This window comes from Tachypleus tridentatus, chromosome 9, assembly GCF_004210375.1.
Source record: "Tachypleus tridentatus isolate NWPU-2018 chromosome 9, ASM421037v1, whole genome shotgun sequence".
Taxonomy (NCBI): Eukaryota; Metazoa; Arthropoda; class Merostomata; order Xiphosura; family Limulidae; genus Tachypleus; species Tachypleus tridentatus.
This window is the reverse complement of record NC_134833.1, coordinates 126,962,350-126,989,946: the sequence shown is the minus strand read 5'-3', so window position 1 is coordinate 126,989,946 and position 27,597 is coordinate 126,962,350. Positions and strand designations below refer to the sequence as shown.

Here is a 27,597-nt window from a genome sequence, read left to right as displayed (position 1 = left end):
ATCCTGAGCGGTACACGTGGATTAAAGTCATGTAAGAGACCTTCTAGAACATAGCTATAGCCGTTCCTAATTTCCCACTTCTAACCAGACGATGAGAGAGGTAGCCATCAATAGTATCCGCCACTAACACAAAGGTTTCTCATTTATAACACGCCAACAGTTATAAATACGAAATATATTGAGTGGCGTCACTTTTTGAACCTTAAATCGATCGCTTGATGTATACCCCCTAAGGAAGTGGAGTGAATGACCCTTCTCGGCACATCTTGCATATCAAGCCTGTTCTAAGAGTACTGTGTTTGCATTATTGTTGCATTATACCGGCCTTTAAAATTCCGTTTCGAAAGTTGATATATCTCCATAACTGCTTCTCAGCTCTTTCACTACAGGTGAAATGAACAAGATCAGAAGGCACAGTAAATACTTTACTAAACAAATGAGATTTATTCAAAACACGTACTTGTGTTATGTAGAATTTAAGGATTGTTGAATAAAACAGAAGGTAACACCATAGAGGGTGATAGAGTCGAATTTAACTGTGGCGGTTTGCTGTTCATGACCTGCCATTAAATGACGAATATCTGTCTGTGTGCACCTGCCTATCTTTCAATTTACATGTGTACTTGTCTAGTTCTATATTTATTTTTTCTTATCCAGCTAAACCTAGTTCTGCAACAGCTTGTCAGCTGTCACTTGTTGGTCTCTTTGCCACGTAATACGAAGCAGCTATCGGTGACCAACTGCGAAGTCCTCACCGTGGAACTTGAATCTCTAAAAGTTTCCTTGCTTCGGTTTTAATTTTGTTTGGTGAATTTAGATGAACTAATCAATATTGTATAATGTACGAAGTTGTGAAGTTTATTCTTAATTCTACAGTAACTAGATATGCGAAAAGAACAAAACTTGATCTTCAGTAATTTTCTGGTGTTGTGGGGATACACAGCAAATGTTAGTGCGTGAATTACTTTCGTTTTCTCACAGGAATTGAACCGAACATGTAATAGTCGTTAGCGGCCCCTCTCTACCTCCTAGTCAGTCATCCAGATATAGAACACCGCAGAGAACGCCTCTGGAATAAATCAATCGCTCGTAACAGCAGAGAGTTCAGTAGTCTTTTCTTGTTCCAAGGATTTAAGCTGATGAGGATATATAAAAATGTTAAATTAGATTAATTTTTCAAGGTCCTATTTTGACACGATTTTTTCTTTTATAAGTGCCAAATAATCAGCTATGTAGGATTAAGAAATCTACATCACGAGATCGAGTCAGTTTGTTTGTTTTTTGTTTTTTTTAATTTCGCGCAAAGCTACTCGAGGGCTATTTCCACTAGCCGTCTCTAATTTAGTAGTGTAAGACTAAAAGGAAGGCAGCTAGTCACCACCACCCAGCGCCAACTTTTGGGCTACTCTTTTACCAACGAATAGTGGGATTGACCATCACGTTATAACGCCCCTACGGCTGAAAGTGTGAGCATGTTTGGTGCGACCGGGATTCGAACCCGCGACCCTCGGATTACGAGTCGAACGCACTTGGCCATGCCGGGCCAATCGAGTCGGAAATTAAAATGAATTTAATAACTAAATCTAATCGTATAGGAACACTTTAAAAACTGAAAATAAAATATTCTCCTTACGAAGCATTAAGGTGTCGTGATATATATATTAGCTTAATATTTTAAAATATTGTAGCTTGTACCCTGGGGGATCTTTTGATGTGGGCACCGTCTTTGTTTTGATTTTTGTTTGAGATTGTTTATATATATATATATGGCTCATGAATGGGGCCCGGCATGGCCAGGTGGGTTAAGATGTGCGACTTGTAATCCGAGGGTCGCGAGTTCGCCCTTTTAGCCGTGGGGGCGTTACAATGTGACGGTCAATCCCACTATTCGTTGGTAAAAGTGTAGCTCAAGAGTTGGCGGTGGGTAGTCTTCGGATTTACAACGCTAAAATCAGGCGTTTGATTCCCCTCGGTGGACACAGCTGACAACCCGATGTGGCTTTCCTATAAAAAAAAAGCAGCAACACATTTTTTGTTTTGTAGTCCTGTATAATGCTGAGTGTAATTATATCTAAAAACAATAAATTAGAATATATACTTAAATATATTTCCTATGAACAATCGTGTTAATGTGACTTGTTTGTTTAGTAAAATACATTACTAGTTTTATATGAAACGTTTATCAACATTTGTGTCTTACAAAGAGACGTGTACAGAAAATTCTCTGACATTTTGCTATCATTTAATTTATCATCATTGCAAGCCATTAGTGGAACTGTAAACGTTAGCGACTGTTTATAAAGCGCTAATAGTCATTGTGTTTACTTATCAATTACATCATTTTTAGTTTGTCCAACTAACGTACAACATTCCGCGTGTCTATAGCACGTTGTAATTCTAAGCTCTACTTTCATATTTGTTTATTTCGTTTTTGTTTTTTATCAGTCATACATTTGTGCATATTTGTGAATATATTTATATTACAGTATATTAATAAATACTTAACTAATCAATTACACGCATGCTCGAATAAATAAGAAAATATATTTTAAATTATGGCCTTGCATCTGTCGTCTATTCTCGTCACTTTCAATACAACAAATACATTATAAGACGCCACTTTTTCCACGCTTCGCAAACGCCTTACAGAGAAAATATTGTTCACGATCACTTGTGAGTACAAGTAGCTTCTTATAGTCTATGATTCACAAGTCGTTTCTGTTGTGTTCCTCTTTCAAACTCTTGAGGTGGCAAGTTTGTTATGATAAGGTTGGTTTCCAAGGGTAACAGTGTTTGAGGTGCGGAAGAGTTATTATGCAGATAAAGGAATATTCATCAATCTCTCTTGTCTGAAACCTGACCCTGTCGGGCGCAACAAGTTTAAAGAAGTGCTTATGATGATAAATAATTACGTTGCTCTCGTGTCCAAACGAAACAATGCGGCAAGTAAACATCATATCTCAAATAATACGCTTTATGTTCAAAAATAGTAGTATTTAGTGATATTTTTCACTGAAATTATTTTTCGCTTAGCCTCATCTACGAAAGAGATGTTTGCGAAATTATTTTAGCGTCTTTAATTAAGGATATGAAATACTTTTTTGTTTTTGTTTTTGAATTTCGAGCAAAGCTAGTCGAAGGTTATCTGCGCTAGCCGTTCCTAATTTAGCAGTGTAAGACTAGAGGGAAGGCAGCTAGTCATCACCACCCACCGCCAACTCTTGGGCTACTCTTTTATCAACGAATAGTGGGATTCACTGTCACATTACAATGCCCCCACGGCTGAAAGGGCGAGCATGTTTGGTGCGACAGGTATTTGGATATGAAATAACAAGTAAGAAACTAATGTCATATTTTCACTTAAATGTATGATTTTTGTACCCTACAAGTATTCCTAAAATTAAAGCATTTTGAAACTGGCAAAGCTTTTAACTCATATTTTTAGAGCTAACATAAAATTAAAAGTGCTTTCTTCAGATTGGTTCGTAACAATACATAATAAATGAAGTGTCCTCTAGTGGAAATTACAATAAATTTAAAATATAAATATTATAGTAAAACAAAATTATTTTATAGTAAAATTAAGTTGATGAAACCACAACTTTCTGATTTTGAAGTCTGTGATTAGTATTTTACATAGAAGATGTATTTTATGAAGTGATTAAAGAAAGTACTGTTGTAACAGTTGTTGTTGTACGGGTTATTTTGTTTCACTTGTAAGTCTGTAACTGATTACATTTCTATTTAATATATGCTCTCTTAAATTAAACACAAAAATTATATTTCGCTTTTGGCTATTTCATTTAGTATTTTGAGGTATAATATGTTAATCGTTGTAACTTCGAAGAATTAACAAAGCAAAGTCAAACATCAACAATTACGCTGTTTACACATCATTGCTATTCAGGTGAACTTTACATTGTGATACGTAGGCATCGTAAAGCAAACTCTTCTATAACATATATAAAGATATATTTGCCATTTTTTAGTTTTTATACAGTCTTCTTTATTTTACAACAAATTTTAGACGAGGAAAATATGCTCAACTTTGAACAGCGTCAGTCTTAAGCTAAAAGGTTGTCTCGTACTTTGGTTGTTTAACGGAAGACTTACTGTATCTGTCTTCACATATGGTCGACTTGCTTGTAAACAAGCTAGTCTCGGCGAAATGCCATGCAAGTACATTATACGTAAAGATAGAGATGCTGAAAACTCAGGTTTCTCTATTTTGTTGAAAGGTCTTTCCTGACAACGTGGCAGTACGAGGAATACTAGTCGGGAGTTTAAAATTGTGATAATGTCCTAAGTAAAGCTAATTGTTGTTGAGTTTGTGAATATAATCTTTTAGACAACTCCGGCTAGCTGCAACCGAAAGCTAACTTCGCATATAAAGAGCAAATTTCCGAATTCGCCTGTCTGTAATTGTACCACATTTTGAATAACACATTTATAGTATTGCTAAACGAAACCTTTATTGCTTTTAGTGAAAAGTGTGTGTCAGTTTTTTTTTCATTTGTTTTTTTAATTTCTGTCCCAGTGAGATTTAGGTCCACCGCTCAAAATGTTTACTTCAGGTCTAATTTTGGAGTTTAAATAGCTTACCTGTTGGACTCAGGTACCTGACTGAGTTTACCACATGTTAAATGATTAACAGAGAAAATCTTATATGTTGAGAAAAAAGTTTTTATTTCAGAATTTAATAATAATGTGAATATTTTGTTCCTTTATACTCTCGTAAAGCGCAGACATAATCTATGTTGACATAGAACGATAACTATCAAAGTAATGGAGAACGTAGGGTTATACACAGGAACTGACTGTTGACGTACAGGCATAGTCTGAAAACTGCAACAGATTCGGAACAGTTTCCTCCTTGGTGTTTGTTTCCCACCTCTTGTTTGAAGAGCCGTGTCATGATATTTAGTTGTGCCGTTGAGGTAAATAGACGAGTCACAACCCTGTAATTTTCTAACCAGATTCTCTTTCCTAACAGTGCTTCTAATTTCTGCGAGAAGCTACCAAGTTTCTAAATATCACTTCAGACGGCAGATTGATAGATGTATCGATTGGGGCAATCTAACAAAAACTCTGGTCCGAAACAAGGTTATCAGTAGGACTTGGTCTTTTATTGCAAAGAAAAATAACATCTTAATTAGGACCTTCAAAGATCAAAGTTCAGTCATAGGGCTAAATGTTTTAACTTAGATGGTCATATCCATATTATTTTAACAGAACATTTGTAGTGTTTTCGGCAGTGGTGTATACAAACGCTCTATCTTCAAAAAAATGTTTCTCAAGCATTTGTGATCGTATTAGCCTGAGACTTCTTAAGGAACCAAAACAGTAATTATGTCACAAGGCTATCGTCTAATGACAACATTAATTCTGTCACAAGGCTATCGTCTAATGACACTTATATAATCTAGTATGAATATAATCTCACATACATCAGAGATCTCTCACCGTTTTCTGTATGTCGTAACAGAGCTCCTATTCCAATAGGGAAGGTGTTAGCCTACTAGCATAGTAGATCTATATTGGTAACTGAAACAAGTTCTACAAGTACTGGCACTTTCTTCTGAGAAGTCAGTTAGTACAAAGTGTGAAATCATTGGTAACTGAAACAAGTTCTACAAGTACTGGCACTTTCGTCTGAGAAGTCAGATAGTACAAAGTGAGAGATCATTGGTAACTAAAACAAGTTCTACAAGTGCTGGCACTTTCTTCTGAGAAGTCAGTTAGTACAAAGTGAGAAATCCAACACTAACTTGTCCGTGGAACAAGCTTAGAGTAACTCCAAAATAAATAATTTTGTTCGTTTGTTTGAAATTAAGCACAAAGCTACAAAAAGGGCTATCTGTGCTCTTCACGCCACGTATGCACCAAGTTTTAATTTGTCTTGATATAGGCTAAAACAGACACTTTTACTTTAGAAGAGAAATGCTGCAAATAGATGACTATTTCAGTTCTGAAAATTGATCCTCGTATTGTTTGTCTGTATCAATTGCAGCGTTTGATACGCTACGTTCTTCCATGATGTGACGTAATACAGTTACTGTTTTTAACCCATAATGTTCGATATTTTTTTTTACAAATTAAAAAGTATATGTATATATATATATACATCTATAATAGGTGACAGACTGTTTAATCACACTAATATCGCAAACGATATTAACTACCATTATTGACTACCAAAACTTGTAGTTTATGCCATCTACTAAAACACTACCACTCTAAGTCGAGAAACGTGACTCTAACAGTGTCGTGAAAACAAAAATCAACAGTGAAGCTCCAGGACTGTTCTTTACCAAGTTGGATCAACGTATGTGTTTTGTACTACAGTATATTATAATACACATATACATACAGATTGATACAAGCACAGTAGGAAATAGAGTAATGAGTAGTTTTGACCAGCTGCTGCGCTGGACAAAGTCGTACCACCATTTTATGGATCGAACTTCCTAATACTGGTAAATACACATACACACAAAATTAATTGAAATGAAATCCACTGAAATAAAGACTTTTCAACTCCATTATGTCACAATTTAGGCTATCTTTAGAGTTGTTCGAGAGTATGATTCCCTAATTTTAAACGTAGAAAAGGACAACAAGACCCTTGGCCACAGCCACACACACAAGGACGATTATATCAACATCTGCAATGTTCATCATACAAATGCTACCTCAGTGCCAGTGTTGTAAATCTATTCAGTTTTCAGATGTATTAGATATCTTTGTGTCAATTAGTAGCTATCTTAGCTATCGGTGTTTTACCTAATCTATTTAACATATCCATCAACCATGTGAGTTGTTATGAGTACCTGTCTCCCGGGTAACTTGATTTGCAGAATAACTGAATTTCCCCACAGATTTAAAATGTGTGTGTGTGGGGGGGGGAGATCATCAAATAGATTTAACTGTTGGTTTCATAGTTTGTTAAAATGTTGATTACACAACTGTTCTGCTTGCCACATCTGAGTGGCTGACACGAAGTATCTTGTGTGCCTTTTATCACAAAACATCACTTGATAGCTTGGAAAGTAAGGATCGCTAAGTTATTAAAGCTATCGATCTCATGCCTACTCAGACTATAAACAACACATCTGTCGTAACTGCTAATGAAGTTCAACCTTGTCACTCTGTATTAGGGTCAATATCAGTGGTGAACTAACAATAGTAGGTAATAACGACCAGAGTAGTACTGTAGCATTTATAGTGAGCAACCATGGAAGCATTGTAGCAAGCACACATTTCGAACAACCTGTACTTTTGACTGAATCAAAATAATATTTACTAGAGACTAGGCGAAGAATAACGTAACTTCTTAAGAAACGTTCCTAAAATCAAAGGTTATGTTTTACCAACGTTATCTTAGCCTCGACAAAAAGACCAATGCAGAACCAAAATTACTTTACCATACATCCATAACATAAAAAATATTTAAATTTGAAAAAAACAAAAACGCCTCCAATCTATCAGTAAGTTAAAAGCAAAACAACCAGCCAACAAAATGTTAGTGTGGAAATATATACATTGAAGAAATGGGTAGGACATATGGAAAAGCTGGCAGAAAAAAAACAAAAAACAAAATAAGTCATACCATAAAACGAAACTAACATAATATTCTGTTTCCCCTCGGTGGGCTGAGCAGATAGCCCGATGTGGCTTTGCTATAAGAAAAACACACACACATAATATTCTGGCCCCCCAGTGGCACAACGATGTGTCTGCGGACTCCCACTCCAAGAAACCAGATTTCGATACCCGTGGTAGGCTGATCTCAAATAACCCATCATGTATGTCTGTGCGTTATTTCGAACAAAATCATCATTGCCTCTTAATTTTTTTAGCCCAGATAGCCCTCGAGTAGCTGTGCGTGAAATTCAAAACAAACAAACAAACCACCCTGTTGTCTCTTTTCTGCTTCTTTTCACGGACAACTTTGCACACTTGTTCTTTCCCTCCATCATATTTTGGGGTTCTGTAATTAATTTACTAATTAATATCTCCGTAAGTGAAGCGTTTGGATTGATCAAGATACCAGACACTGTGCTTTCTCATGACCGTGAGTAAATAAAAATTTGATCATACCAGAAACGATATCTGTGCAAGTAAATCCAATGTTTAAATAAAAACATTACAGTTTTAGAATTTTTAAAGTCAACAAAAACACTTTTTATTACAGCAAATCTACCTTTTTGTCACTTTTAGTTTTATTCTGATAGTTACAGATAGCTATATCACAAACACTAACAATAGCTATAATTTTCGAGTGACTCGACTAATTTTCCTAAAATACGAAGAACTATTTTAATCAGTAAACTGACACTAAAACTAAACACTACATCTGAAGGTACTGCTGGCGACGGATGAAACGCGTACATTTTCGAATCAGCATATTTTCAAACCTGCTGTAGCCAGCGTCGATCACACGCTAATAACACGTGAAAATGGAACACATCTGTTAAGAAGGTTCTTACAGTTCGCTTCGCACAAAGGGCCCGGCATGGACAAGCGTGTTAAGGCGTTCGACTCGTAATCTGAGGGTGGCGGGTTCGAATCCCGATCGCACCAAACATGCTTGCCATTTCAGCCGTTGGGGCGTTATAATATGACGGTCAATCCCACTATTCGTTGGTAAAAGAGAAGCTCAAGAGTTGGCAGTGAGTGGTGATGACTAGCTGTCTTCCCTCTAGTCTTACACTGCTAAACTAGGGACGGCTAGTGTAGATAGCCCTTGAGTAGATGTGGGAGAAATTCAAAAACAAACAAAACAAAAAACACTTGCACAAAGATAAACGTAAAATGTGGCGTAAATAAAATATACTATTAATTCCTCATACATGCCACCAGATGGTACAGAAAAATCTAATCTGTATAAACATCAGTGTGCCTCAAGTCACGTCATGTTTAATTTCTTAAAATAGGGGAGTCGTAAAAGCTAAACTGCGTTTAACCAGATAGAATAGTTCCATTACTGTCTGTCGATTACGATTTTAGTGACGGAGGTGCAAGGAGACCGTGTAGTAAGTGTTGGTATAATAAACCTAAAGTAAAGACGTAATGTGGGATCGCTTAGTCAAGAGCCAAGAGCATAAACTTTATCATGAAAGCAAAAATATCGATTCAATTTTAGACTAAAATCGTTTCTAAAATTAGCTATTTCTTCTTATGTAACAACGTTTTTAATAAATCTCTTTAATCAACGAAGACTCTAAATTAAAAAATCAATAGATATTTTTTCCAGTTCTTTTGTCTGTGCATTTAATTATATATTGTCAGTGCACAGACTAACAGCAATATTAGGTTACTAGTGGCTCGGCACGTGCGGGTGAGTTAAGGCGATCAACTCGTAATCTGAGGGTCGCGGGTTCAAATCCCCATCGCACCAAACATGCTTGCTCTTACACCCGTGAGGGCGTTATAATGTGCGGTCAGTCCCACTCACTATTCGTTGGTAAAAGAGTAGCCCAAGAGTTGGCGGTGGGTGATGATGACTAGCTGCCTTCCCTCTAGCCTTACACTGCTAAATTAGGGACGGCTAGCGCAGATAGCCCTCGTGTAGTTATGCGCGAAATTCTAAAATACGAAAAAAACAGGTTACTAGCTGGAGTGCCCCTTCCCTGCACGGAAGTTATGCAAATTCATGACTAATAAAAGGTTGTCTTAGAAAATTAAAAGTTGCTATTCTTATGTGTAATTGTAAAAAGCACCTACAAAAATTGCAAAACGCAAAATGAACCTTCATACCAAATTTGGTGATGATTCATCCAGAAAAGGTGAGGCAATATTAAAAAAACCAACGCAAAAAACGCGCATGAAATCCGTAAAACGCAAAATGCGAATTTCAAAATTTGCATGTACTGTCGCATATACCTAATGGACCTCCATACTAATTTGAGTGAAGATCCGTTTACACTCTGTGAAGTAATTACGTGGACATATAACAGACAGTACTTTGTGTTTGTACATGGAATTAATGATTTATGGTTATGAAAGTTTTCGTTTCTTGTGTATATTTCTTTTTATTATTAACCTAGCTTACTTACTTCTTAAATTTTAATTTTTTTATTATTTCATGGACAACAATGACCAGAAAATATAAAGTTTTTGAAGAATAGCAAAATTTCGATATTGTAATCCATCTTCGGATTAACACCATTCTTTTAATTAGATGAATTATCCACAGAACTATTAGTGTGATATTGTTTCGCACTGTCCAATTATATATCTTATAATAATCTTCTTTACGTATTCGCCTTGTCGAAATCTAACTGAAATCTTGAGATATCATTTATTTTGTTGATGAAAAACGCTGCTGTTGTCTACATTCTTGTACAACGGATTGTGTTACAGCAATACGTCCAAAAATATTTATCTATCGGACCACCCCATAAGTAATGTCCGAAAATTTAATACAGAAAGTGCATCATCTTTTCTGTCTATGTAGAAGGCTTTAATGACTAAAATATGTAGTAGGACGTGTATAAAAATTTTCAGACAAACAAAAGAAACTAACCTAACTCAACTTTTTAGATCATTCATGAAATAAACCCTTATGAAGATGGATGTGTCTGAGGAGTACATTAGGCATATAATGTTTTATGAGTTTAAAAAAGGCAACTGTGTAGCAGGAACTACACGGAACATTCAAGGTGTTTATAATGTGGAGTCTCTCAATGAAAAAACATGTCGAATGTGGTTTCAGAAGTTCAGACTACAGCTTAAGTGATGCGCCACGTTCAGGTCATCCTGTTGAGTTTAATGATTACTTGCTGCTGGCTGTACTTCATGAAGATTGTGCTGTGACAATTGAAGAACTACCACAGAAGCTTAATTCAACCCATTTACCAGTTCACTGTCATCTGCAACAGCTTGGAAAGGTATCAAAACTTGGAAATTGGATCCCCCATGATTTGACAGAAGCCAATCTTAGAGCAAGAGTGGACATTTGCACTTCTCTGCACTCTCTTGAACGTAACTCACCTTTCTAGACACATTGGTGACTGTAGGTGAAAAAGAGATATTTTATAAAAATGTTAAGCGCCGCAAACAATGGCTCAGTGCAGGTAAGCTGACCACAGCCCAAAATGAACATCCACCGTAGGAAAGTCTTGCTAAGCGTTTGGTGGGATATTGTTGGTGTGATCCACTTTGAGTTGCTGTTGCTGCCACACAATGTAACAATTACACCAGACTTCTATTGTCAACAGTTAGAACGTTTTAATGTTGCACCGAAAAAAAGAGGCCTGCTTTGATCAATCGTAAAGGTGTTGTGTTACACCAGGATAATGCACAGCCTTATACAGCAAAGATCACATCTGTAAAGATTGAAGAGCTAAACTGGGAAAACTTCCACATCCTCCTTATTTTCCAGACCGTAGATTAGCATCTATTTTAAAGTTTGCAGAACTATCTTGATGGAAAAGAGCTTAGAACACATGAAGATGTCAAAACTAGCCTCTCTAAATTATTTTTATCCAAACCCCAAGAATTTTCTAGAAGTGGCATTCAGAAGCTTGTGAATCGTTGGGAGGAAGTAATCAATAATAATGGTGTGTTTGTGTTTTCTTATAGCAAAGCCACATCGGGCTATCTGCTGAGCCAACCGAGGGCAATCAACCCCTGATTTTAGCGTTGTAAATCCGCTGTACTAGCGGGGGGCTAATAATAATGTAACATACATTATTGATTAAATAACATTAATAGCATTTGAAATCCTTTCTCTTTTCCTGAACCTAAAATCGGACATTACTTAAGGGATGACCTGATAGATAGATACTTTTGTTGCTAAGGTACATGGCATAAAAGCCATCGTTAGAACGTAGTGTTACTAAAACGTATTGGTTTTCCTATATATCAGAAGTTGTTAAACTAACTGATTTTGACCATTGATTAGTTTTTGAATACCCCACTAATTTATTTCACGAATGATCTTAAAATTAATTGGCTCACTAAAGGAATTTATCAGTGTTTGACCACCGCGAATTCACTTTCCTGCCTTTTTGTTGGTCAAGCTTGATTTCGCGAAATGTATTTATATTGGTTAGCAACAAATGCGAGATTAAGGTATACTATGGAATGGAGGTGGTGGTACTTTATTGGCGGGCTACACGCTAGTATAAAATAATTGCTAAGCTATCAAATAATTTACAAGCTTTTCATAATACTTAAAAGTTTCAAGATATGTCGATGATGTTACATTTTTTATTTGATTTACAAAGCCACCTCTAGGGGCGCCGTAAGAAAATTATTAAGTTATTCAATCGATGTTGCTATGTGTTGAATAGTTGACAGATTTTCCACTAAAACGTTTTTATTTTTAACGCAACAAAGACAGGAAAGAATTGCGACACAATACTAAATTTTTCAGTACTCTAATGTGGCAAAAACAAAATTAGCGATACATAAAGAAAGCTTACCAAGCACAATAAAATTCTTAACTCTGCCACTAGTCATCTTAAAGAGAGATGTTTTAAATTAAATAGTAAATTTATAAGACAGTTTGCTGTTTGAAATGTTTCAGTCAACTTAAGTACATTTATTCTTCTCTTATTATAAGTGGATGTGAACAAAATTCTGCTGTTTATGTGCCAGTTTTACATCACATTTCTTACTTTTTCTTATTTAAACTTACGTGTAGTCCTTTGTAGCTTTTAGAAAAAAGGCTATTAAACATTGACTTAGTATATAACTAATGAAATTATATCAGTCACATAGTGTTTATGGATCATTCGTTCTTAAAATTGAAAGCTTGAAACACGAGTGGATTTTACACGTACGAAAAAAAATAAAACATTGCACCTCTGTTCAAATTTTTTAATTAATCACGAACTGGCTGCATACGAACACATTACGTCAAAAGTAGATGCTTGGTCTCATGTAACAACGAAGCACGTGCACGTCGAAGCTAGAGTTTGTCAGCTGGAATAAACGTGAACTGTGTATCTCTTAGCAACGGAGCACAGTGATAAGTTTGGAGGCAGAACCTGGACCCATTTTCTTTTCTTTCTAAATTATTTCTGAGACTTCTGTTGGACTACCTGTTTGTGATAAAAAATTATATAGCTACCTTTTACATCCGAGATTTTCAAAGTTGAGCCCTGAAGTATAGCGATTTTGTGAGAAAAAAAATTCTCACCTTATGCTTACTCACTGTTGAAGTACGGATAACATGAAAGATGGCTTCTTTTACGTAAGTTAGCTTTAACCTATGTTTTAATTAGATTGAAATTATATAATCCTGTTGAATTAATTTTGTTTTCAACTTTCCGTCCACGCAGTCAGAATTATTTCAACGAACAATTGGTAATACTAGGTTTTAACTTGTTTGCTGTAAAATTGAATATAATTTTCATTTTTTGAGTACAAAATCTCGGGATTTATCGATTGATTAATATAACCTTTTTAGACATATTATTGCTGTGATTCTGTAACGTTATTACTGATTCACTAAATTGTTATCAATTTCTTCCATAAATATATATTTTTTGCTATAAAAAAAAAGATGACCATTTTGGGTGATTTGTGGCTAACACAGGACAGGTCCTTCGCACAGTAAAAGCAAACTGGTCCTAAAGACTATTAGAAACTGCTGGATTTACATTCGAAAAATGCATTTATATTACCTCCAAATCCCCTTTTAGTGAGACACGTTTTACTTTAACAAGAAAAATACTGCTTAAAACCTAAATGTTTTACCTTGGAATAATATTATTTATGTGCTTAATTTTTAGCTATTCTTACTTTTTGTGAAAAAATACGTGTATGAAAAACATAACCGTTTTAGGATAATGTACTGAAGTGTTGTATGAGCATTGCATTGTAGATATTAATTTACTCTTATACGGCTGGAGGAAAAAAGGAAAGACTTGTCACTTTGACAACTAATAGAACCTAGAATTAGCTATAAACAATAGCTGCTCAGCTTCAACGCTGAGTAGGTCATCTAGTTGTGTAGCGCTGTCGACAGTGGACTACATAAGTCAGTATAAGAAATAGATTTGAGTAAAATACCATTAAAAATAAGCATTAAAAACCAGATTTCTAGGGAAGTTTTTTCTTTCGTTATTTTCTTTAATGTATTGGCCAGTTTTACTCGAGAGGTACATGAATTTTTACATGATTTCTGAGCAATATAAATCATAAGTACTTCCAGTTCTCGTGCTGAAACAAAAGAAACGCAACATGAACAGATTGCGTTATAAAATGCACCGTGTCGTTTCACGCGATGTTCGATGTTTTATTTCGAGTAATGTGCTTAACACTATGACATATTACTAGTACTACTGAAGTGATAGAAGTGTGTTTTTTTATTTTAATTTGAAATAGCAATTAACCAAAAAAGCCACTGGTTGATAACACTGTTTTCCCTATCTCTACAGGAATGAGCCAGTGATATTTCTGGCTTCCTCCTTTCTTCCTTTCTCTGGAAGGAAGCCACCAAGCATACCATATGTCCAACTTCTACGTTGGCAATGGTCCAAAACTTTCCTCGCTGTAGGCTCCAGTTTCCGTTTCATGGTAATATAGTACTCAGTTAAATAGTGCTAAAAGTTGTCAATTTGCGGTACTAATTGTTCACTTGGGTTGTTCAGCGGTTAAGTCTGGGGATCTATAACACTGAAACTCAAGTTGCGATACATTTGGTGAGAAGAACACAGATGTACCAATACATTGCTTTGCGCTTAACAATAAACAAACGAAGGATAATAATTTAGTGAAAATAAAGGGGACGCAATTAGTCAAATGTAAGTAGACTGTGCAAGTGTGGCAAAGCACCTAAACTATCAAAATTTCTAAAACATAACTTGTTTAAAAAATCTGTTTAGAAAAGAAAAAATCAGTCTACCATATACAGATACGTTAACAATAAAATCTATTCTTTCTAAACTAGAGCAGGTCGGATATGGCGTAATATTTAGCGTGCTCTATAAGAGTGACAGTCAAATTCCACCATTCGGTAGATAAGAGTAGTTCAAAAGTTGGCGGTTGGTTCTGTCGACTGGCTGGTTCCTCCTCTATCATATCAATTCAAAATAAGTGTAGTTTTGGGAGAAAATTTGAAATAAGGAAACTGTCCTGGAGAACTGACTTTAATTCAATGTATTTCCAATCTCTTATCTATAGACTTAGTCAACCTTCACAGTTTACAAAATTTGCAGTTCTAGAGAAATGAAAAATGATATGAATATTTACAGCTAAGGACCGTCTATATCATGAACGTTGAACATATATATTCCTGACTGGTTCTTCTAATCTCATAAGCTTTATACGTCTGGTAAATACAAAAACAAAAGAGAGCAATTAGGAGAATTTATAATAAAGCTTATCTTTAATTAGGGTAAAGTTATATCTCTCAACTGATTCATGAACGTTAAAAAATGCCTGCAATTCTTAACTGTCATGTGATAAGTTCTATTAATTCTCTACACATTGTTTGTTTGTTTATGTTTTTTGAATTTCGCACAAAGCTACTCGAGGGCTATCTGTGCTTTTGTTTGTTTGTTTGTTTGTTTTGGAGTTTTGCACAAAGCTACTCAAGGGCTATCTGTGCTAGCCGTCCCTAATTTAGCAGTGTAAGACTAGAGGGAAGGCAGCTAGTCATCACCACCCACCGCCAACTCTTGGGCTACTCTTTTACCAACGAATAGTGGGATTGACTGTAACATTATAACGCCCCCACGGCTGGGAGGGCGAGCATGTTTGGCGCAACTCGGGCGCGAACCGTCAACTCTCGAATTACGAAGCGCACGCCTTAACCCACCTGGCCATGCTGGGGCTTAAGTTGTATGACGTAAGGATCCACACTTTAAGTTATATGACCTATGGATCTATACCTTATGTTCTATGACGAAAGGGTCAATACTTTAAACTGAATGACATAACGATCCTGTCCTCTGCTGGTATAGCGGTAAGTCTAAGGATTTGCAATGTTAAACTCAGGGGTTCGATTCTTCTTGATTAACACAACAGATAGCCCGATGTGTTGGCAGTAACACGTAAGGATCCACACCCTAAGTTGTATGACGTAAGGATCAATATGTTATATTATATAATGTAAGGATTCACACTTAACGTTGTATGGCGTAAGGATTAATAGTTTAAGTTGTGCGACGCCAGAATATTTTCTGTTCAAAATAAGCTGTATCAAGCAGCCTAGGACTAATTCCTTCTTGCATGTGATATAAAATCAGCATGACTTATAACAGTAATAATTGTTTTTTTTTGTCCCATAACTTTGACAAAGGTATTATTTTTCTGTTCTGTGTACCAAGCGTGAACCAGTAACGACAGCATTGCCTTTGTATTGATTATCAAAGAAATAGCAAAATTAACGCAAGTAATGATTGCTTACTTCATGTTACTTTTTCAACGTGAACTAACAAGATTATTCCTGGTAATACCTCTTTGTGTTACTTGTTCAGTGTAAACTAACATGATTATTCCTGGTAATACCTCTTTGTGTTATTTGTTCAGTGTAAACTAACATGATTATTCCTGGTAATACCTCTTTGTGTTACTTGTTCAGTGTAAACTAACATGATTATTCCTGGTAATACCTCTTTGTGTTATTTGTTCAGTGTAAACTAACATGATTATTCCTGGTAATACCTCTTTGTGTTACTTGTTCAGTGTAAACTAACATGATTATTCCTGGTAATACCTCTTTGTGTTATTTGTTCAGTGTAAACTAACATGATTATTCCTGGTAATACCTCTTTGTGTTTTAATTGTTCAGTGTAAACTAACATGATTATTCCTGGTAATACCTCTTTGTGTTACTTGTTCAGTGTAAACTAACATGATTATTCCTGGTATAACCTCTTTGTGTTACTTGTTCAGTGTAAACTAACATGATTATTTCTGGTAATACCTCTTTGTGTTGCTTGTTCAGTGTAACAATCCATGTTTTACAAGATCAGTAAGGCTAAGATTAGCACAAAGAGGTCTTGAAGGACATGTTGTGCTACAAAATCGCTGCTGAGAAGAACCAGCGAAACCAGTAGGTTGGAATGAGCAACAGACCACAAACCGTGGGAAGAACCAAACTTGAGGCGTGTGCTCTTTATAGATGCGTCCAAGTTCCAATTGTCCGGCAATACTCAATAACAGTTACATGAACGACAGACTAGAGAATATGATTATACAGCCAATGAACCACACGAACAGCGATGAATTGTAGGAATATAATTACAAGTTAGGCGGCTGAATATCAGCCAGTGTACCTGGACTGGCAGTTAAGGTGCTCGATTTGCAACCTAAGAGTTGGGGTTTGAATCCCCGTCACCGAATATGCTCACCCTTTCAACAATGTGGGCGTTGTTATGTGCCTGTTAATCTCACTATTCTTTGGTAAAAGAGTAGCCCAAGAGTTGGTGGTGGGTGGTGATGATTAGTTGCCTTCCCTCTAGTCTTATACTGCTAAATTAGGGACGGCTAGCGCAGATAGCCCTCGTGTAGCTTTGCGCGAAATTCAGAACAAACAAACAAACAAAATATTGTAACAATATTGCACAATCGTGACAGCATGAAGACGACACAATGTTCTGTGTAAAGTAAAACGGTTTGCATATTCAATACTGCATTATGCAACTTATTTACCTTCGTTTTGTAATTTATGTGATATGTTTAATGACATTAAGAAATTCACCATTTAGTTGTCTGTTTAAATGCATGTTTTCCGTGATTATTTCCATTACGACATAAAACATAAGCAATACTTTTTAATATTTTCGCTAACTAATTATGACATTTAGTGTGTTGTTCTTTTAACAAATGACCCAAATGTAATTTGAATAACACCAAATGAACTTTATAGAACTTGTTTTGTTTATTTATTTGTTTTGGATATTTGCACAAAACTACACAAGGAACATCTGTGCAAGCCTTCTCTAGTTTTGCGCTGTTAGCTAAAGGGAAAGTAGTTAATCAACAACACTCACCGCTAACTTTGTAGCTATTCTATTTGAACAGTGCAATTTGACCTTCACTCTTATAACGCATCCCCTGCTGCAACGAGCAGTTGCAAGACATAAACACGAACGCACAGTTTGTCACGCTAACCATTGAACCAAGCTAGGTCTCTGAACTATAAAGATACAATGTGTTTCAAATATTACTAACATTTTGGAGGACACATTACATTTGTATTTACCGTGGCAGTGACCCTTCTTTTGTATCGGTGCTTATATATTTATCTGTGTTTTTAACTATATGTTCCTATATCTTTATTCTGTTTACTGACTACTAAACAGAGTAAAAGAATGAATTTGCGCACTATGGGAAATGCTATAATGAAATATATGTATATAAATTTCATAGTTGTAGCACATATATGCATTTGTGTAAGGAATACGTTATATAATCACTATTTTAAAATGTTTTTAAATTTTTAGTAACGAATGTATGATGGTATTAAAATTAAATAAGCAGTGTTTTCCATCTCAAATTACGGAACGTAAAATCACAGTTTCCTAAAACAGAAATTTAAACTAAATTTTAAAGTATACAACGATAAACGAAAGAAATGATATTCTGTATTGACAATGGAATTCTTATGGTAACGGACTTCACAGATGGTCTTCAAATAGAGGAACGGATCTGGAGCTATAAGCATTAATCTTGTCTTTTCTTTATTGATTGGCAAGAACGTTATGAAAGCATTTCTTTGAACGTTTGGCCATAAAGGTTAACAATAAATCGGATAAATTACTAATGTTTCAAATTTTTTATGAGTCTCTGAAACATTTTTAATGACAGTGGAAGGTACGAAGAATTTCAAACATATGACCAACGGCTTTTGAAGTTTTTTTTTTATTTAAAGATATCTGAATGTACTTTCTTACTTTGACTGTGTGTGTGGACATCAATATATCGAGAGTAAAAAAGGATAGCAGTGCATTTAAGATTTTTAATGTTTTAAAACACCATCGTACGTGGATAGAGGTAAAAGCGTTGTCCTGGTTTGGGTTTCACTGCATTTAATTATTAAGGAAACGTATTATAAGCACACCCATTTATTTCCATAAATTCGTTTTTGTATCTGCTAATATGCTGTGGCAGTAGTCTTACTATTATAATGTATTGTGGTCTACCTCTGTCCATATCTGTATGCCACATTCTAGGGATTTCCATCAACAAGACAGAAGGATAATAATAACACCCATTTGTACGTACTGAATTAACTTCCTTTTCTACAGTTTTTGTTTAATTCTGGGATATCAGTCTTAATGTTAAAATCGTAAATTAGAGATTAGCTTGTGTGATGAAAAAATATTATCTTTTAAATAATGTGAATTCCACCTACAAACAATAATGGTGGGCGAGGCGATCGGACTGTGGTCATTTTTTACAGACTTTACAGTCATAAAATTCTCGTTCATAATTAGTTGGACCACACTATACTCGCAAGTTGTGGGCCGTGGTTTCGAATCCTTGTTACCAAACACATTAGCCTTTTCAGCCGTGGGGGTGCTATAATATGGCGGTCAATCCCACTATTCTTTGAGTAGTATCTCAAGAGTTGGCGGTGGGTATTGACTATTTGTCTTTCCTGTAGTCAATCATTGCAGATAACTTTCTAATAGCTTTGCGTGAAATTTAAAACAAACCAAATCATTAAATAGTTAATAAGTTATTATTAATTAACATATTTACATTTCAGTGATGTCGAGAAACCCACTTGTTGAGAAATTTATATGCAAAAACGGCTCGTTTGGGTTGAGAAAATATTTTACATAGAAGGTCGAAACGTTGTTCGCTCTTCTATGTAAAATATTTTCTCAACCCAAACGAGCCGTTTTTGCATATAAATATATTTACATTTGAATTACTAAGCCGTTGTCATCTGTATGTGGTAAAGTGGTAGCAATAGTTAAGGTTTGATCACGAGTCATCTAGGTATACAATCCATTTGTCCATTCTATCATGTAAAAGACTTGAAACAAGAGATGTACTAAGGTTTCGCTGATTTTTGTCATCCATGTGTCATCCCTTAGCTAGCCGTAAAAGACTTATTTTATCAATGTGTGAACGATATCCTATTATTTAAGGTACATTCCCCTTTGTTTCCATCACAGATTATAATTTTTTTAAGAAACACCTCTAGCTATGTCAATAGCAGTGAATTCATTAATGGCATTAAATAACTACGACAATTCAATTTACAAGAGCTTACAGTCGTAACGTTCGATAAAGTACAAGAGAATGACATTTAATTACAAACGGACCCTTAATAAAAACAAACAAACTAGATTCAATTATTTGACAAAACTTAGGTGATAACGAGAAAAAAAATGATTTGTTTTGTATTTAAGCACAAAGCTACGCAATAGGCTATCCACGCTCTGCTCACAATGGGTATCGAAAGCCGGTTTCTAGCGGTGTGAGTCCACAGACATACCACTGTTCCACTGGGGGGTCTAGGGGAATCAAACCTCTGATCGTAGCGTTGTAAATCCGAAGATTTACCGTTTTTCTATAGGGGAACCAGAAAAATGTCTATTTTTAAATAAATTATGATAAAATGACGTATGCAAAAGTGCATAACACCCTAGAAATAGAACATTTAAATAAGGTAATTAAGGAGGTAGATAAAACAAGTATAACGTAATATCAAGATTCAAATATTATTAAAAGTTAATTCCAAGTTACATTATTTAATTAATATGACAAAAAAAACTAAGAACCGCATAGCGGCGCTGATTTTTTTTTTTCAACTACCAACTTTAATCTCATTGCTCCGTCATCTCTTGACCTGAGTCCAAATCATTTTGATTGATATATTTGAACACGTCCAATATTTCATACATTATTTTACACTAATTCTGTTAAAATAATCTCAATTTGAGGGTAGGCCGGTAAAGATACCGATGAGTAGTAAAATTGAATCTGGTATACATGCGTCTCACCAATGGTATAGGTGGCGCACAAAAAATATAAGTATGTGATTTTCTTATAGCAAAGCCACATCGGGCTATCCGGAGACATACCGCTGTACTAGCGGGGGGCAAAAATATAAGTACTAAAGAATCTCTCATAGATTAATTTACTCTAATCTTGCCTTAAAGAATTTCAAGTGCTGCGGCTATTGAGGATTCACTTTTGTTTTGTTTCGGATATTTGGGCAAAACCTTACAAGGGCTGTTATTTGCATTGGGGTTTTCTAGTTTTCAACTAGAAGAGGGAAGAAAATTTTATTCGACAACGCCCAGTTCTCCGCTGGTACAGCGGTAAGTTTACGGATTTAAAACGCTTAAATCAGGGGTTCGATTTCGTTTGCTATAAGAAAACACACACATACGACAGCACCCACCGCTAACTATATAGCTTACTCTAATCGAATAATAAGATATTGTCCTCATTTTTATAACGGAACACGACCCAAAATGGTATTGCTACAATGGGATTTTTGTTTGTTTGTTTTGAATTTCGCGTAAAGCTACTCGAGGGATACCTGCGCTAGCCGTCCCTAATTTAGCAGTGTAAGACTAGAGGGAAAGCGGCTAGTCATCACCACCTACCGCCAACTCTTGGGCTACTCTTTTACCCAAATAATGGGATTGACCGTAACATTATAACGCTCCCACGGCTGAAAGGGCGAGCACGTTTGGTGCGAGCGGGATTCGAGCCCGCGACCCTCAGATTACGAGTCGACCGCCTTAACATGCTTGCTCATGCCGGGCCTTGCTACAATGGGACATGAGCCATGGACTTTCTGAATCATGGTCTAACAGGCTTACCAATTGGCCACGTGGTTTCGCAATATAAGCTATTTCGTTTTTGTTGAATCGAAATCGTTCTTTAACTCTTTTTTTCAAGGATGTTTTCTAAGTGTATGTAGACTGCAGTAAACGGTTTTTATTGGAAGAGTGTGTGTGTGTTTTCGTATAGCAAAACCACAAAGAGCTATCTGCTCAGCCCACCGAGGGGAATCGAACCCCTAATTTTAGCGTTGTAAATCCGGAGACATACCGCTGTACTAACGGGGGGCATTTATTGGAAGAAGATTGTTTAATTTTGTATTCTCAGTATATAGCTTTTGCATCCACCCCCCAAACAAGAAAGTTTTTCTTTAGCTCATGTCTTAGTCTTGAAAACTATTGTTTTTGTCGATTGGAAGAATGTGTTCCTGGAAAAGGTTATTTTCCAATTAACTAACACCAATAGGCGTAGGCGCAACACCCGTTAAAACAGTAATACTTGCGTTTAGTTTGGAGGTTTTTGGAAGTAATATTGGATTATTTAATAATTGAATATTATCAATTGTAAATCATGTCGATTTTTTTCCAGTGAACTTTCTGTTACAAAATGGAATTAATTTCCAATTTATCCAAGAAAGATCTATGATTAACAATCATTGAAGTTATCTAATAGCGATTTCTCATAAATTTTGTATCATATATAAGCTTGTGAAAACATATATTTTTGTGATAAGCTCTAACTAATGGTTTCTTAGATTACTTTAAGAAGTATTGTTGTCTACCTCTGTGCATATTTGTTGCAGAAGTATGCTACGTTCAAGAATTTCCATCAACAAGTTATTAGATTAGTATTATTAGTTTTATATTAACTAACAAGCAGTTGATTAGGATGACCCATTGTCATTGCGTAATTAAAATAAAGTTTAAGTTTCTGCAGTTTAAAGTAGCTATGAATGAGGACCAGTAGTTTATTATAGTTCAAGATATTCCCTCTTTCACTTTATCATCTATTACACAAGAGTTGGTTTAGTTTCAACAAATGGACTTGTCTTCATGTTTTGTTCTTTCAGAAGACAAGACCTAGTTATCGAAAACATTATGGTTTTATCGATTTTTGTTATATGCTAGTCACACAAAAGTCAAAACTTCTTTCAAAGAACAATGGAAAGTAAATCACGGGTGAAACATTAGATTGTTATTAATCTTCATATTTAGTACAACAAAAACTCAGTGGAAGTGATTTAGTTCAACAAACAGTTAATATTTTGTGTCCACCTTTTGCTGTAATAATTGTAGACAGTTCATTGTTGTAGCATATTTAATTAAAATGTCCTTTGGGATTTTACTTCAAATATGTCTTTAATACACTTCTATAAAGTTTCTTTGGAAGTAACTTTTGATTTTTTAGATTTTAATTTATGAAATCTCAGATCTCCTCAGTTGCGTTTAAATCGGGGCTTAGTGGGGCCATTGCATCAGTTTAATGACTCCAATAGTTTCTTTCTTATCTTAGTAATTTCTGCATAGGTTGAAAGAGTGCTTTTGGTCATTGTCTTCTTGGTAGTATAATCCTTTTCCAATAACACTTAAACCACTGAGTACATAATAACGGATCAGTATTTGCTGGTTCTTGCGCTGGTCCATTACTCCATCTATTGTGCATATATCTCCTGTCGCTTCAGCAGGAAAACATCCCAAACAATCACACTGCACCCCTACTTGCTTCTATGCATTGAGGTAACTTTCACCTTTCTTCCGCTTGACGTACAACATACGTTGTGAACCACATATTTCACGCTTGGACTTATCCGTCCGCAACACCTTTTTTCAATCATCAACAGTCCAGTTTTTGAACGTCTTAGCAAATTTCAGTCCCTTGACAATATCTGGAGATCTACATAAAGGTTTCTAAACTGCTACACAATTAAATATTCCGTTCTCGTTCAGTCTTCTTAATACTGTAGATCTGGACACATTTCTGTCATTTGTTACACATCAGTTAAATCATACTTGAGATCAGAGCAGTCTTCCTTCTGTCTCGAAGGCTGCTTAAACAAGATACTTAACATCAGTATTACCGAGTTTAGGTGTTCTGCCTCTTCCTTTCTTATTTTCTAATTCACCTGCCTCAATGTCACAGTATAGGGTGTACTTGAGAGTGTTTGGAAACCATTTTAAGTCTGCAGTAACTCGTCAGATAGTCCAACTAGCTTCACGTAAAGCTTTTATGTGAGCTCTCCGTCCTATTGACAATATTGTAATCTTTTTGGGCCATGGCAGAACACAAAACTCTTAATATATAGCGTTAATTACTGTTTTTTTGTTAAGATTTATTTATGGAGTGCTATTAAATTGGTTTCTTCTAAGATATACCAGTACCATATGATAGCTCCTTCCTATATTGGCCTAGCGCGTGCGCTTCGTAATCTGAGGGTCGCGGGTTCGCGCCCGAGTCGCGCCAAACATGCTCGCCCCCCCCAGCCGTGGGGGCGTTATAATGTGACGGTCAATCCCACTATTCGTTGGTAAAAGAGTAGCCCAAGAGTTGGCGGTAGGTGGTGATGACTAGCTGCCTTCCTTCTAGTCTAGTCTTACACTGCTAAATTAGGGACGGCTAGCACAGATAGCCCTCCAGTAGCTTTGTGCGAAATTTCAAAACAAACCTTCCTATATTATTTCTATATAATTAAGACACCGCATAGGGTACCACGACATTTATTTTAGATCCTAAATTTGATCAGTATGTTCATTCAAGCAGAACCTTTATGACCTGCCCTTGATACAAGTATATGGGAATTATAACAAATGATAAGTATTTTCATCCAGGTTTAGTCAGTTGTCATCAGAGATCAGTGAAGCATTACTATAGTTTTGAAATTTATAATCTGTAGTGTCATGGAAGGATTAGCCCCATAAAATGGAAAGAATAGCAAAATATTCTTTTGTCCTAACACTTGCACAGTACTGAATAATTAATTGTTTTACTGAGATGTAAAACTTTCTATTTTATCACTATTTTTGTCCTGTATAATGCTACGTTTTCTTTAATGCGCTAATACCAGTTCCCGTGTTGCTCCCAGTACGATTTAAATGTTGATTTATTGTATCATGCATCAAAAGAAATTTCACATTCGTAATCAATACAACAAAATTCAACAGAATAAATGTAGAATATATTGAATATCCGTTCTAATTTTTCATTTCTTTATCACCTTTCATTTTGTAATGAATATATAATTATTTCTATGGATACAATGCATACACTCTAGATGGATTTGGTGGGGTTTAAATACATTTATATAAAAGCAGGAAAGATAAAGCATATACATATATAAAACTCTATCTCCAGGTATAAAAGCTATCATAAAATGAAGTTTTAGGGAATTGAAAATAATTGCCCTCCTAAACTGGGGGCCCAGCATGGCCTGGTGAGTTAAGGCGTGCGACTCGTAATCAGAGGGACGTGGGTTTGAATCCCCGTCGCACCAAGCATACTCGCCCTTTCAGCCATGGGAGCGTTATAATGTTACGGTCAATCCCACTATTCGCTGGTAAAAGAGTAGCCCAAAAGTTGGCGGTGGGTGGTGATGACTAACTGCCTTTCCTCTAATCTTATACTGCTAAATTAGGGGCGGCTAGCGCAAATAGACCTCGTGTAGCTTTGCGTAAAATTCAAAAGACAAACAAATAAACCTTAACTGGAAGCTTAGCAAATCTATTAAACCAGTTTCATGAATTACAAATTGCTATGATAATACTACAAATGCGTGTGTACTATAATACGAATAATTCTAATATAACACTAACAGTAAAACAGGTAAGTTTCAGTTTTCCTGCAATAGGTGTTATCTTGTGGATTAAGTCCTCATGTTGTGAATCCGACAATTCATGGCTTACCTTTGCCGCATAACCACATTCCGCGCTTTAGGGTCGTGGGTGTGCTATAAGAAAGACGGTAACATCCATCACTTGGCCAGAAAAAAGTAACACAAAAACAGTCGGTGGACGTTATTTACTTCTTCCCTTCTTTCTACTCTGTCTGTTTAAAAGCAGAAAGCTAAAATCTCAGACGAGTATCAAACATAATTTCCTTATAGAAGTTGACGCTTATGCTCTGCATATATCTCATTTGCCAGACTACTTTATGTATTCTTATATTGATTATACAGTTTCCCTCGATCATTTTGTTGATAGTGGGTGTATTCTGAACCCATTTTAGCATATAAGTATAACCTATACATTTTTGTTGCTAAGCAACATAACAAAAATCCATTGCTGGAACGCATTGTTACCAAAATGCACTGTTTTTCTATATGTTAGAAATTGTTATATAAGAAGCCACTTATTTTCTATGTGGTTTTGCACTAACTTGCCTCAAGGAAAGGATGCGCACTCGCATGCGCCAACGCGGGTGGATAAGTAATAATAACCAGTTGCACACTATCAGAGTGCTCTTAATATGGGTGCACAATTTAAAGGTTTCTTGGTTTTTTCTATTGAAGTGTGTGTGAGTGTTACAATATGCTTACGTACAAGTTCAGTTAACAATTACGACTTCCTTCACCTATGCTTTTGGTTGATTCACTTCATCTAGCTAACTCGTTGTCACAATATTAATGCATACCCTCTTAATATTTTCTCACAAATTAAGAAAACATATAATTAATTATTAATGTCGTTATATTCTTAAAGAGTTGTTGGTTTACAGCACTTGAAAGAATCTAAGCAGAAAAGTTTGGCTTAGGGCAATTCACAATAGGTTCTTCAACTACTTTTACTTAACAAACTGGAGTGCAACCTACAATGGAGTTGACACAAGCTACAGCAGAGCAGACACAAACTATAATAGAGTAGACACAAGTTACAGCAGAGTTTAGACACAAGCTATAGTAGAGTAGACACAAGGTATAGCGAAGTAAAGACGCAAACTACGGTAGAGTAGACACAAGGTATAGCGAAGTAAAGACGCAAACTACAGTAGAGTAGACACAAGCTACAGCAGAATTTAGATACAAACTATAGTATAGCAGACATAAGGTATTATAAAGTATAAACATAAACAATAGTATAGCAGTTATAAGTTATAATAAAGTATACATAATCTATAGTATAACAGATACAAGCTATAATAAAGTATACATAAACTAGGGCCTGGCATGGCCTAGCGCGTTAAGGCGTGCGCTTCGTAATCTGAGGGTCGCGGGTTCGCGCCCGCGTTGCGCCAAACATGCTCGCCCTCCCAGCCGTGGGGCCTTATAATGTGACGGTCAATCCCACCATTTGTTGGTAAAAGAGTAGCCCAAGAGTTGGCGGTGAGTGGTGATAACAAGCTGCCTTTCCTCTAGTCTTACACTGCTAAATTAGGGACGGCTAGCACAGATAGCCCTCGAGTTGCTTTGTGCGAAATTCCAAAACAAACAAACAATACATAAACTATAGTAGAGCAGATAAAGCTATAATTAAGCATACATAAACTATAGTATAACAGGTACAAGTTATAATAAAGTATACATAAGTTGTAGTAGAGCAGATACAAGCTATTATAAAGTATACATAAATTATAGTAGAGTAGATACAAGCTATAATAAAGTATAGATAAACTATAGTAAAACAGATACAAACTTGTGTGTTTTCTTATTGCAAAGCCACATCGAGCTCTCTGCTGAGCCCACCGAGGGGAATCGAACCCCTAATTTTAGCGTTGTATATTCGTAGACATACCGCTGTACTAGCGGAGAGCAGAAATACAAGCTATAATAAAGTATACATAAATTATAGTAGAGCAGACTCGAACTAAAGTGGAGCGTAACCATTAAAGAGATTACTTCATTTTTCTGTAGACGCACACTGTTATATCAGCCTATGCGCAGATAGCCCTTATGTA

General features: G+C 35.8%; 1 protein-coding gene across 9 annotated transcripts in view; it reads left to right on the top strand.

The window, feature by feature from the left end:
• The window catches only part of LOC143226319 (tumor protein p53-inducible protein 11-like), a 304,810-nt gene that overhangs the window by 190,747 nt on the left and 86,466 nt on the right, over positions 1 to 27,597 (top strand). Inside the window, exon 1 of one of the 9 annotated variants that reach the window (XM_076457130.1) lies at positions 12,700 to 13,204. The exons of 7 other annotated variants lie outside the window; for them this stretch is intronic. In XM_076457130.1, coding sequence (XP_076313245.1) covers positions 13,191 to 13,204 — 14 coding nt within the window. In that variant the 5' untranslated portion in view covers positions 12,700 to 13,190. Of the gene's footprint in view, positions 1 to 12,699; positions 13,205 to 27,597 lie in introns of those variants that run through there. One more of the 9 variants, XM_076457125.1, reaches the window with a different exon arrangement.